Genomic DNA, 9,608 nt, shown 5'->3' on the forward strand with positions numbered 1-9,608 from the left:
ATAAAACCTTCATTGTGCAATTGAAATTTCTCTTTAATTTAGTTCTCCTGATATTATTCTGGGCTTCAAAAATAAAACGAAAACGTGCTTTCTTTCCATGTATTTATATATTTAATACAATGAAAAAATAAATGAAATAAAGATAATATTATTTAAAATGACGATTTTAACCAAACATCAATAGCCTCTAAATCCTCAAAAGAAAAGAAGTTTTCCTAACTAACCATTAACCACGAAACGATTCCATCAAACTTTTAAAAACATTGTTACCTAGATTACATATAACACAATTTACTTGACTATACAAAGCCTACTTGATGTTTGTTATCAAGTTACAGATTGTTTTTTTATATTATAAAGAAACATAACCCAACATTAAATGAAATGTAATGTCACAAGACAGAATTAAAAGATATAACTAATATAAAAAAAACATATTTATTTAATTCTAAGTAAAATAATACATTATACAAAATATAGTCTAATGATCAATGATGATCAGCTCATCAATGCCCCAATCCTCATATGAGTTGTCTGGCAAATACCTCCTGATAATGATCGGAATCTTCCTTTGCTTCAATTCTTTCATGGCAATCTGCAGAGGATCAGTTTCTCCATCAAGCTCAACCATGACTGGGGCACACATGGAGATTTGCAGAGCCCTGGTGCCCAACACTCTGGCTCTCTCATACTTTGTCATATATTTTGTTGTGATCCTCTTGTTCTTTGGAACACCTCCACCAGCCTGTCCTGGATTTAAAACATCAATGTTATCACCCTCCTCCTCCTGCTGCTCCAACTCTTCAATGTTATCATCCTCTACATCGTCATCGAAGTCATCACCAACATCGTCACCATCGTATTCTTCATCGGCCATTATTAAGACAATATATAACACAACTACAAAAAATAAAAATAATTAATATTTCACGAAAATCACAAACAAAAACACAACTAACCTATATCCCAAAGTGAATAACAATGTGAGTTTTGGTTAGTTACGCATCAGGTTGTCAAATATATACTCAAGTGTACCAACATAAATAATGAAAATATCCCCAATTTTATAAGAGGCAATGGACTAGATTTTCCCGCCAAAATTCGATTATTTTTATTGTAATTTACTGTATATACATGTTAATAAATCAATTATAAGAAATGTAAATTAAATAATATGTTGAAACATCTAATTTATTTTTAATCAACAATATTATATAGGGGGTGTAACTCAGTGGTAGAGTGTCTGCTTCGCATGCTGAAAGTCCTGGGTTCAAATCCCAGCTCCTCCAAATGTATGCTTTTGTTATTCCTTTCACTATAGATTTAATTATTGAATTTGCAAATAAATTAAGTAAAGAATAAAATAAATACAAAAAAATACAAAATAGTATTTAAATTTAGTGTATGTTTTTATTCGAAAAACTATTCTCCGAGAGGTCGGTCAACAATGTCAATGGGAGCTGTGCGTTTGAGAAGATTCCTGAAGGTGTCTATGCAGACTTTTCCAGTCTTGTCGTGGACCACGCCGAGATCCCACAGTTTTTGAAAGGTGTCATTCGGAAATTGATAGCCGGCGATTTCAAACAGTTTTTGAAGATACTGTGGTTCCCTAGGCTACGAAGATAAGTTGCAATTAATTTGTGGATACAATTAATGCAATTTTCTACCAGAAAAAAATCTCTGTGAGTCAACTGGTAATTGGAGAAGATGCTGGGATTGAGCAAGGTTTCAGCGTTGCTCTCGTAGGACAAATTGCATTCCTCAAATCTACTTTGCGATGGATGAAGAGCAACGACATCCATGTCCAGTCTCCTGGATGGTACTCCTGCTATTCTTTCATCTATAATTAATTTAAAATATCATTTAATTTATAATAGAAATGTCAACGTAACGTCAAAATTAAAAAAACTGCAATAATAAGATAGTGATGAAGCACATGACAAGTAACTTGGAAAGCGTCATGCAAAGTAGTCTCAAATAACATGACATTTATAATTACTGACAGGTTTTATATACTCACTGGTGTTATCCATCTTCCAGCAGTCCAAAACAGCAGCTTGATTTGTCGTCAAATAATGCGAATTGACGCTGACACCATCTATAAAAGATGTTTCAATGATTTCATGAATTGACGATGATAGTTATATACCATCAAATGTTCCGAAATTAGGCAATTCTTCCTGCGGATCCAGGAAATTGATGAGAGCAGTAAACTCCACCATTCCCTCCTTATGTAACCCGAAGAGCTCGAGCAGCGGTAAAAGTAGAGACGCTTCGACTACGATCTGGTTCCTCTTCAATATATCGTAAACAAGAGCGAAATCCAGCCAACCATTTTGCTCCTGCAAAATAGATGAATTATCATCTCGATTGTAACAATATTGACATTATTAACTTCATCAAACGACCTGCACAACTCAATGATGTCCTTCAAATCAGTGGGATGTTTCCTCAGGAAGCATCGAACTCGGTTCAAATGGTGCATCCATTTTCGAAGATCCCTCTTCAACAAAGACGGTTCCAGATCGGGTTTCATCAGCTCTTCGACGCAATGAAAAGGAAGATTGTACTTCTTACCGTAGGTGAAATTCTGGGGCACGACTTTTGAGTTTCCAATACTGAAAATTGCAGGATTAAATCTAGAAATTAACTCAGTTTACCGATATCCTTACGGCATCAAACATTTGCCCAGTTGAAATTTGGTGCGTTCCACTGTATCCGCATGTACCCGGTTAACAGCGACTATCGGCTCAGAATTGAGACTGGTCAAGGCACATTTGGCGTAAATTCCACGCGGATCGAACCTGGTTTTCATACCGTAACGACGAGTCGGATCGTACGATTCTTTGACGTAACTTTAGGATTATTTCGTATTAGAAAATATCAAATGAATGAGAGTTAAGTATACTTGCGATTAATCTTTTCGCCTGGGTAGTAATCGTTGTGAGACTTCTTGTACATGTTGTGAAACTCATTTGTTTCGAATTGTATTTCGTAGGTTGATTTCGGCGGATTGATCAACTCCTTCATGGTAACATCTAATTTGCTACATAATTTAAGTTAAATGCTTTATTTTGTTTTATTCTATTTACCATGTAGGATTTTATCTCCAAAAGTGGTGTTTCCAGGGTCCATGCCTTTGGGTAATCCCCCGGTTGGATCGCGTCCTCTTCCTAGCTCTTTGTTCCAGTAATCGGCAAGTACCGTTTCTCGGAGATCTCTCACCAGCGTCTGATATCGTGTCTCATCTGGCGGATTCAAAATGGGGCGTGTCAATTGATACGCGCCGCGATGTCGCACATTTTCCATTCGTTGATGTCTCGGCTCCGGCTCCACCCGTTTAAGCCCCGCCTGATTGAGAACCGCAACGATAGCGTCATCTGTCGGATAATTGCGCAAGCATTCGCGCATCGATCCATCGACTTTGCACGGCACTCCGGCCTCAACGCAAAACAATAAATGCAAATTCAATAAACAGAGTTATATTTAGCTTACCGGACATATTATTGGTGTTCTATCTTTAAATTTTCCAAGGTAAGCCATAATTCGTGAAATAAAACGTCACCCGATTAAATGTCAGAACAAATAAATAAAACAATGATTGCTAAGGCGATAAAAGTTTATTGGTTAAGAATGTCTTGGAACAAATCAATGAGATCATCGGCAACTTCAAATCTGGTAAAATTCTGGACAGGTTCTACGCACAGCTGGATCATCGTTTCCAACTCGGGATGGGCTGTAGCTATTTCCTGGGGAATGCTATGCAGAAGTCCCCCGTTCATCATAGGCCACTCGGCTTTCTTGGATATAAGTAATTTACAGATTGCGTAATAGTTGTGGTCGCTGATGGAACTGCTGCAGACCTCCTCCTCTGAATAGGCGAATCCGTCGAAGTTGAACACCTCGCTATGATGATGTTTCAAGCCTTAAACAAAACGAAACATGCAAAACAGGAGATATGGCGATGATTGTCCTCTTACCGCTTTCATCTTTATTAACAATGATGAGGTTTTCCAAATCGATGATCTTCAAGTTCAGATTATCGTCAACTGCCACGTTGTCTGGTGAGACATCTGTTAAGTAGAACCTGAAGTAGGGATGATCTTCGGTGAGGCTTTTCGCTGCTAACAGAAGTTGTAATGCGAGATTGAGGCGATCTAACCATCGGCTATCTTTGAAATCGTTCAACGGTTTTCCGGCATCCTCCACAGCCACCAATCGGCCGCATGCTCCAAAATATTTGGGTACCGCCGATTTTCCGGTCCCGTCCAATAACTATAAGTCATAATCAGTAAACAATAGATTGATTAAATTGAAAAACGACCTGTAAGATTATAGGCTCCGGATTGATCATCAAAAACATCCATATTTTTTGATAGAAATCCGCATCATCGTCCATCAAATACTCGACGTGTTCCAAAAATAGATCCGGATTAGGGCAAACCTTGATGTTGGCCACGAACTCTTTCAGCAACTGTCGAATCGCTTTCCGATAATCGATTGTCGATTGAATCGATCCTAAATCACAGCCGCGCAGTAAGCCGTGATTGGTGCAAATAACTGCATCCAATTCGTCGATCTCCTTATCATGACCGAGCTTCTTCAGCACGACCCCATCTTTGGTAAAGAGAACGTTTTTAACCCCGAACATATTGTTCACGGATTCGCCGAACGATTCAAACCTTAACCGCAAACTGTCCATCGTTTTGCAGTAGCCGCGGCCATAGCAGAACGGGCATTTCTCCAGATCTGTGTGCTTGGAAATCGGTTCATCCACGCGAATGAACCAAATTAAAATCGCGACGATCACAACCACTAAACTAAAAGAAACTTTTATCATTTTCTCGAACTAATGCCCTGCTGGAGCGCCTTCTGTCTATAACTGTATAACTCCTTAACCCACTTCTCAATCCTCACTTCCTCATTCTGAAACAACTACAAACAAAGAAATTACAATCATAATTATAAATGTTACTTTTCAATTAATATTCTACAACTTACACTATGGTGGAATATGCTTGCTGGTTCATTTCCAACTGTATCTTGAACCTCTGGCACCTTGATAATCTGTTTCTTTAAATCAATGACAATATTATGATTTACTTTCTTTGCACTTGAATTAAATGGTTTAGGGTTAAAAGTATCTGTGTTTATCTCGTCAAGAGTCTTAATGTCAACAACAGGCAAGGATTCTTCCACAGGTTTCAACTGACTCTTATTAAGTAACTTCTTATCAACTGAACTATTTGATGATTTACTAGAGCGTTTCTGATCCTTTGAACTACTGGAATCACTCTCTGAATCACTACTACGTTTTTTCTTGCTCACATACTCCTTGATGTATGATTTGGATCTAGATCTCCTTGATCTGTACTTATCTCGAGACCTAGAGGTGCGTCGCTCCTTGGCACCTCTGTATCTTGAAGACCTCTGTCTGGATCTGCTACGACTTCTCTTGATTCCACTTTATACAAAAAAAAACAATTATTATAAAACTGAAATAATTTGAACAAGTACACTTACCTTGATTTACTATATCTATCTTTACTTTTCGACCTGTGTCTTGCTTTTGTTCTTCGACTTTTCGAATCTGAATCACTTGAACTACTGGAGATAGATCTGCAAATAAAGAAACAATAGTTAAAAAAATAACTTAAATAATTTACGAACGTACCGTCGCCTGCTACTACTTTTGTACGATTTTTTTCTCTTATCATAATCCGAGTCACTCGAATATTTTCCCATTTACGTTATTTTTCGCTCACTTTAAGGAAATTAATAAAAACAAGGCGGAAAAAATAATGTATCCAAAATGTATTGTTAATTTAGGTTATGTTGTTATGCTTGGTTATGTTAGTTTGACAGGTTTGGCAATACTTGACACAACTTTGTAAATGCGATTTAATTATAGTTATATAACCAGTTCAATTATATGTTCATTATTCAAAATGATCCAAATTAATTATAATTAATGATTTAAATCTGTAAAATTATATTTTCTGTTAGTCTACTTTCTGTTGTGTTGTGAAGTTGGTGTCAGTGAAAGTGACAGCTGTCAGCACTGTCAGTGGGAGTACGATTTGTAAATAGTGCATTATTTTTATTATCGGAAAGTGGGAGATTTATATTGGAAATGTTTAATGGAAGTTAGTGTTGATTGAAGCAGATGGGCACGAAAATGAAAATGGATAAACTGTGCAGATCATGCATGTGTGTTGCCGGCGAAATACGGCAACTGTTCACAAGTGCAGGAGGCGAAGACGAAGATGATGCGACTAGCAAAGAGGTGGTGCAGCAGCACACTCACTTGGCTCAAATGATCATGGCCTGTTCAGATATTAAAGTTGGAGAATCTTTTATCCTTTTAGCATTTATTTTACTCATAGTTTTCTTCTTTTTTTTTGTTTTGTAGATTGAAAGTGGAGATGGGTTACCAGCAGCTCTGTGTTTGCAGTGTGAAATGAAGGTGATCATTGCTTTTGACTTCAAACAACTGTGTGAAAAATCTGATGCCACACTTAGGGCTTCTATCAGTGGTACCACAGATGATATTGCATCAAGCTCATCTTGGCAAGATTTGATCAATGTAATGGATACTTGCTTGCATTGCGATAAACGTTTCAAATCTAATCAGAAGCTGGAGGAGCATATGAAAACCCATCAGACTTTGTGTGAGCATTGCAATATAAATTTTGATAGTGTGGAGAAGCTGATGGAGCACAAAAAAGATCATGAAGTGAGCATTTTGGTGGTTAAGAATGAGGTGGAAGATGGCATGGACAATGAAGCTGATAATTATATAGATGAAACCATGGAACCGTCACCGGAGAACTTTGCTACGTCGTTCGAGTGCGAGCAGTGCGAGAAAGTTTTTAACTCGAAAATAGGTTTGAAGATTCATATGAGAAAGCATGGTGGTCAAGGAAGCGGCAACTCTTGCAGCGTAAGAGTGCGAATATAATGTTTTCTTTCTTTTTATTAAACAATCTGCCATTTCAGATCTGCAGTAAGACATTTTCTAAGGCGTCGATGATGAAGAAGCACATGGAAACGACACACGAAGTGTATGAGGAGAAAAACGGAAAAGTGCGTTTTTTTTCTCGTGAAAATTGGGTTGCATAGTTTGTTTAATGAGGATTGATTTTGCAGAAAATCATGGAATGCGAATTCTGCGATCGAAAGTTCAAATACAAGAAGAGCTTCGATCACCACATGAGCAGCGAACATGGAATCGCAGAGGATGACGACGAGGATAGCGATACTCCATTGAGCGAATTCGTTAAGAATAGTTCATCTATGAACGAGGAGGACGTGTTGACTCCTAAAATTGAAATACAAAGTGAGCTTACGATCATGATTATTTAATTTCAAAAGCTTGTAAGGTCGTAAACTGTACTATTTATGTTTTTTAGTAGAAGAAGAGGTTGTAGATGATATGAAGGAGACGATCAAGAAGAGAGCCAAGTGTCACGAATGCCACGTATGCAATACGAAATTCTCTCGGACTAACCATTTGACCCGGCACATGACGCTGCACAGGGCCGTGCTAATCTTCAAATGTGACAAGTGCGATAAATCATTTGCAACGCAAGATTTCTTGGATAAGCACAACGAGGAAGATCACATCAACAAACCGTACACCTGCACCGTCTGTAAAAAAACTTTCAGCCGAGGAGAGCATCTCATCAGGCATCTCAAGCAGCACATGCCCACCATCACGGAGATGCTGCAGTGTTCAGTTTGCATGAAGGAGTTTAAAAGGTAATTTGCCCTAATTGCGAGGCAGTTCTTATATAGATATTTTTTTCAGATCGGATCATCTTGCGCGGCATATTAAGATCCATCTTCAGCAGGATAAGAGGCACGTTTGCACGGAGTGCGGTAAAACGTTTAATCGATTAGACAATTTGAAGACGCACCAAAGGACACACACTGGACAAAAGTATAATGCCAAATTGCATTTGTGCATCTACTGCGGCAAAGAGTTTAATAATTCCAGTAACATGGTAAATAATACGGGATGAGTATATACTAGATACTCAATTAAGTCATTATTTGCAGATCGTGCACATGCGTAGGCACACGGGAGAGAGGCCGTACAAGTGCAAACAGTGCGGCAAAGGTTTTCCAAGATCGCACGATCTAAAATGCCACGAGCGAACGCATTCTGGAGAGAAACCCTACCTATGTACTTTATGCGGTAAATCGTTTAACAAGAGCAACAAATTGGTATGTGCCATTGCATTTATTAACCATTTTTAATGTATTGCTTAATGCTTGCTTTCTTTTTTAAGTTGAGGCACACAAGAGTCCACACTGGGGAGAGGCCTTACGTGTGCAACCTCTGTGGGCGTGCCTTCACTCAGTCCAATGATCTTGCGCTGCACATGCGACGGCACACCGGATCACGTCCATATGCGTGCGGGGTGTGTCCAGCTCGATTCATCCAATCGGGACAATTGAAGACGCACAGGAAAACCACTGGCCATTGGATGGAAATACAGCCCGATTTAAAGGGCGGTCATCGGGTGGAGCCGGTGGTGGCCACCACCGATCTGACGCCGGTCAAGTTCAAGATGAGCGCGAAATACAAGGACGATCTGGAGGACGCGACGCATCAAGAAGAAGGGCATTCTAGCAATCAGGAGCAGTTGGTCGATGAAGTGCAGAGTAGAAGTGTTGTTCCTCAGTTCACCGTTGTCGATTTGCAGCAGTTTTCACCCGAGAAACCCAAAGATCATCCGGAGCAGAGCACATTCCACGCCTACACGGCCACACCCACCTCTAGTACCTTCACAGTAACTACCAGTGAACAGTTTCACTATCAGAGCTTCTAACGCTTCATACGAGTCCGTCATCGATTTATTGTAACACTTTGTTAAGGACATATTTTGAATTGAAAATAAATATATAAAGAGTAACACAATTTTTTATTTCTGCTCTCTTCAATCAATCCAGCAGATATGTGATCTAATTACCATAGCAACAAGGGTAAGTGTAAATAAAAATCATACAAATTTTATAATTTTGCATAAGTGGTTTTATTAGAATAAATACATAATCGTTTCGATCTCAATGTACACAATAAGTCTGTTCTTTCGACGAATTTTTTTATTGCTATCCATAAATATACATGTAAATAAATACCAACAAAATTGGAACGGTGAAACGAAAACAAACAGGAAACGTTTTTTTCTCTTTCTTTGCTCGTGCATACACATTTCATTACTACGATTCATATTTTCTCAAAATTCTTGATACGTATCTTATATAGTTACTTATTAATTTTACTTTTTTTTGCTCGCTATTTTTTTTAGCTTAAATTCTTTAGATTTCGGAAGGGGATTGTCTATATGTGGGAGAGACTAGGATCAAACCTCTACTTTTTAGTATTTACTTATATATTTTGTCATCTTTCTTTCTTCCTTTTTTTTTTGATTCGTATAAGTTGTTTTAAACACCAAATATTAATATTAATTTATATATTTTTCTTTTGATGGTCTGATCGTACGTAAATAAATCACACAGAAAACAAACTTTTCTTATTACACATGTCTCTCTCTCTGTTAATATATTTACTTAAATATATATAGATAATATAAATTCTG

General features: G+C 37.9%; 5 protein-coding genes and 1 non-coding gene across 7 annotated transcripts; 2 read left to right on the top strand and 4 right to left on the bottom strand.

Moving 5' to 3' along the window:
• Positions 1-419: 419 nt before the first annotated feature.
• Positions 420-1,030, bottom strand: LOC108568675 (DNA-directed RNA polymerases I, II, and III subunit RPABC2). Its single transcript, XM_017929880.1, has 2 exons — positions 960-1,030; positions 420-900 (listed from the first exon to the last, which is right to left on the bottom strand). Exon 2 carries the CDS (start codon positions 875-877, stop codon positions 482-484), a length of 396 nt encoding a protein of 131 aa, XP_017785369.1. The 5' UTR covers positions 878-900; positions 960-1,030; the 3' UTR covers positions 420-481.
• A 187-nt stretch (positions 1,031-1,217) lies between these two features.
• Positions 1,218-1,289, top strand: Trnaa-cgc. Its single transcript has one exon. It is a non-coding gene; the product is annotated as a tRNA-Ala (tRNA).
• Positions 1,290-1,422: 133 nt separating this feature from the next.
• LOC108568667 (EF-hand domain-containing family member B-like) lies at positions 1,423-3,575 on the bottom strand. The gene is made up of 9 exons (XM_017929873.1): positions 3,496-3,575; positions 3,093-3,441; positions 2,909-3,038; positions 2,673-2,855; positions 2,396-2,618; positions 2,150-2,342; positions 2,021-2,098; positions 1,668-1,840; positions 1,423-1,614 (listed from the first exon to the last, which is right to left on the bottom strand). The coding sequence occupies exons 1-9, from the start codon at positions 3,541-3,543 to the stop codon at positions 1,423-1,425; spliced, it is 1,569 nt and encodes a 522-aa protein (XP_017785362.1). The 5' UTR covers positions 3,544-3,575.
• Positions 3,576-3,605: 30 nt separating this feature from the next.
• Positions 3,606-4,854, bottom strand: LOC108568710 (deleted in autism protein 1 homolog). The gene is made up of 3 exons (XM_017929947.1): positions 4,325-4,854; positions 3,981-4,275; positions 3,606-3,925 (listed from the first exon to the last, which is right to left on the bottom strand). Exons 1-3 carry the CDS (start codon positions 4,838-4,840, stop codon positions 3,621-3,623), a joined length of 1,116 nt encoding a protein of 371 aa, XP_017785436.1. The 5' UTR covers positions 4,841-4,854; the 3' UTR covers positions 3,606-3,620.
• LOC108568711 (uncharacterized protein DDB_G0287625) lies at positions 4,814-5,870 on the bottom strand. Its single transcript, XM_017929948.1, has 4 exons — positions 5,675-5,870; positions 5,524-5,619; positions 5,002-5,464; positions 4,814-4,935 (listed from the first exon to the last, which is right to left on the bottom strand). Exons 1-4 carry the CDS (start codon positions 5,743-5,745, stop codon positions 4,837-4,839), a joined length of 729 nt encoding a protein of 242 aa, XP_017785437.1. The 5' UTR covers positions 5,746-5,870; the 3' UTR covers positions 4,814-4,836.
• A 186-nt stretch (positions 5,871-6,056) lies between these two features.
• Positions 6,057-8,904, top strand: LOC108568709 (zinc finger protein 2 homolog). 2 transcript variants are annotated; one of them, XM_017929945.1, is made up of 8 exons: positions 6,057-6,343; positions 6,413-6,943; positions 7,000-7,086; positions 7,150-7,339; positions 7,413-7,761; positions 7,811-8,006; positions 8,062-8,229; positions 8,295-8,904. In XM_017929945.1, the coding sequence occupies exons 1-8, from the start codon at positions 6,167-6,169 to the stop codon at positions 8,835-8,837; spliced, it is 2,241 nt and encodes a 746-aa protein (XP_017785434.1). In that variant the 5' UTR covers positions 6,057-6,166; the 3' UTR covers positions 8,838-8,904. The 2 variants fall into 2 exon arrangements, with proteins under 2 accessions (XP_017785434.1, XP_017785435.1); XM_017929946.1 differs by having other exon boundaries at positions 7,416-7,761.
• Positions 8,905-9,608: the final 704 nt, after the last annotated feature.

Source organism: Nicrophorus vespilloides, unplaced genomic scaffold (genome assembly GCF_001412225.1).
Source record: "Nicrophorus vespilloides isolate i.1.1-1 unplaced genomic scaffold, Nicve_v1.0, whole genome shotgun sequence".
Lineage (NCBI taxonomy): Eukaryota > Metazoa > Arthropoda > Insecta > Coleoptera > Silphidae > Nicrophorus > Nicrophorus vespilloides.

Excerpts from the sequence above, each read along its gene's own strand:
- LOC108568711 (XM_017929948.1), bottom strand. The coding sequence starts at position 5,745 with ATGGGAAAATATTCGAGTGACTCGGATTATGATAAGAGAAAAAAATCG. Across the intron at positions 5,465-5,523 it reads GATAGATATAGTAAATCAAG|TGGAATCAAGAGAAGTCGTA; the intron begins GTAAGTGTACTT and ends TTTTGTATAAAG. Across the intron at positions 4,936-5,001 it reads CAAGCATATTCCACCATAGT|TTGTTTCAGAATGAGGAAGT; the intron begins GTAAGTTGTAGA and ends CTTTGTTTGTAG.
- LOC108568710 (XM_017929947.1), bottom strand. The coding sequence starts at position 4,840 with ATGATAAAAGTTTCTTTTAGTTTAGTGGTTGTGATCGTCGCGATTTTA. Across the intron at positions 4,276-4,324 it reads CGGAGCCTATAATCTTACAG|TTATTGGACGGGACCGGAAA; the intron begins GTCGTTTTTCAA and ends TATGACTTATAG. Across the intron at positions 3,926-3,980 it reads TGTTAATAAAGATGAAAGCG|GCTTGAAACATCATCATAGC; the intron begins GTAAGAGGACAA and ends GTTTTGTTTAAG.
- LOC108568709 (XM_017929945.1), top strand. The coding sequence starts at position 6,167 with ATGGGCACGAAAATGAAAATGGATAAACTGTGCAGATCATGCATGTGT. Across the intron at positions 6,344-6,412 it reads TGGCCTGTTCAGATATTAAA|ATTGAAAGTGGAGATGGGTT; the intron begins GTTGGAGAATCT and ends TTTGTTTTGTAG. Across the intron at positions 8,230-8,294 it reads TTAACAAGAGCAACAAATTG|TTGAGGCACACAAGAGTCCA; the intron begins GTATGTGCCATT and ends TTCTTTTTTAAG.
- LOC108568667 (XM_017929873.1), bottom strand. The coding sequence starts at position 3,543 with ATGGCTTACCTTGGAAAATTTAAAGATAGAACACCAATAATATGTCCG. Across the intron at positions 2,856-2,908 it reads GGCGAAAAGATTAATCGCAA|TTACGTCAAAGAATCGTACG; the intron begins GTATACTTAACT and ends ATAATCCTAAAG. Across the intron at positions 2,343-2,395 it reads TGTGCAGGTCGTTTGATGAA|GAGCAAAATGGTTGGCTGGA; the intron begins GTTAATAATGTC and ends TCTATTTTGCAG.
- LOC108568675 (XM_017929880.1), bottom strand. The coding sequence starts at position 877 with ATGGCCGATGAAGAATACGATGGTGACGATGTTGGTGATGACTTCGAT.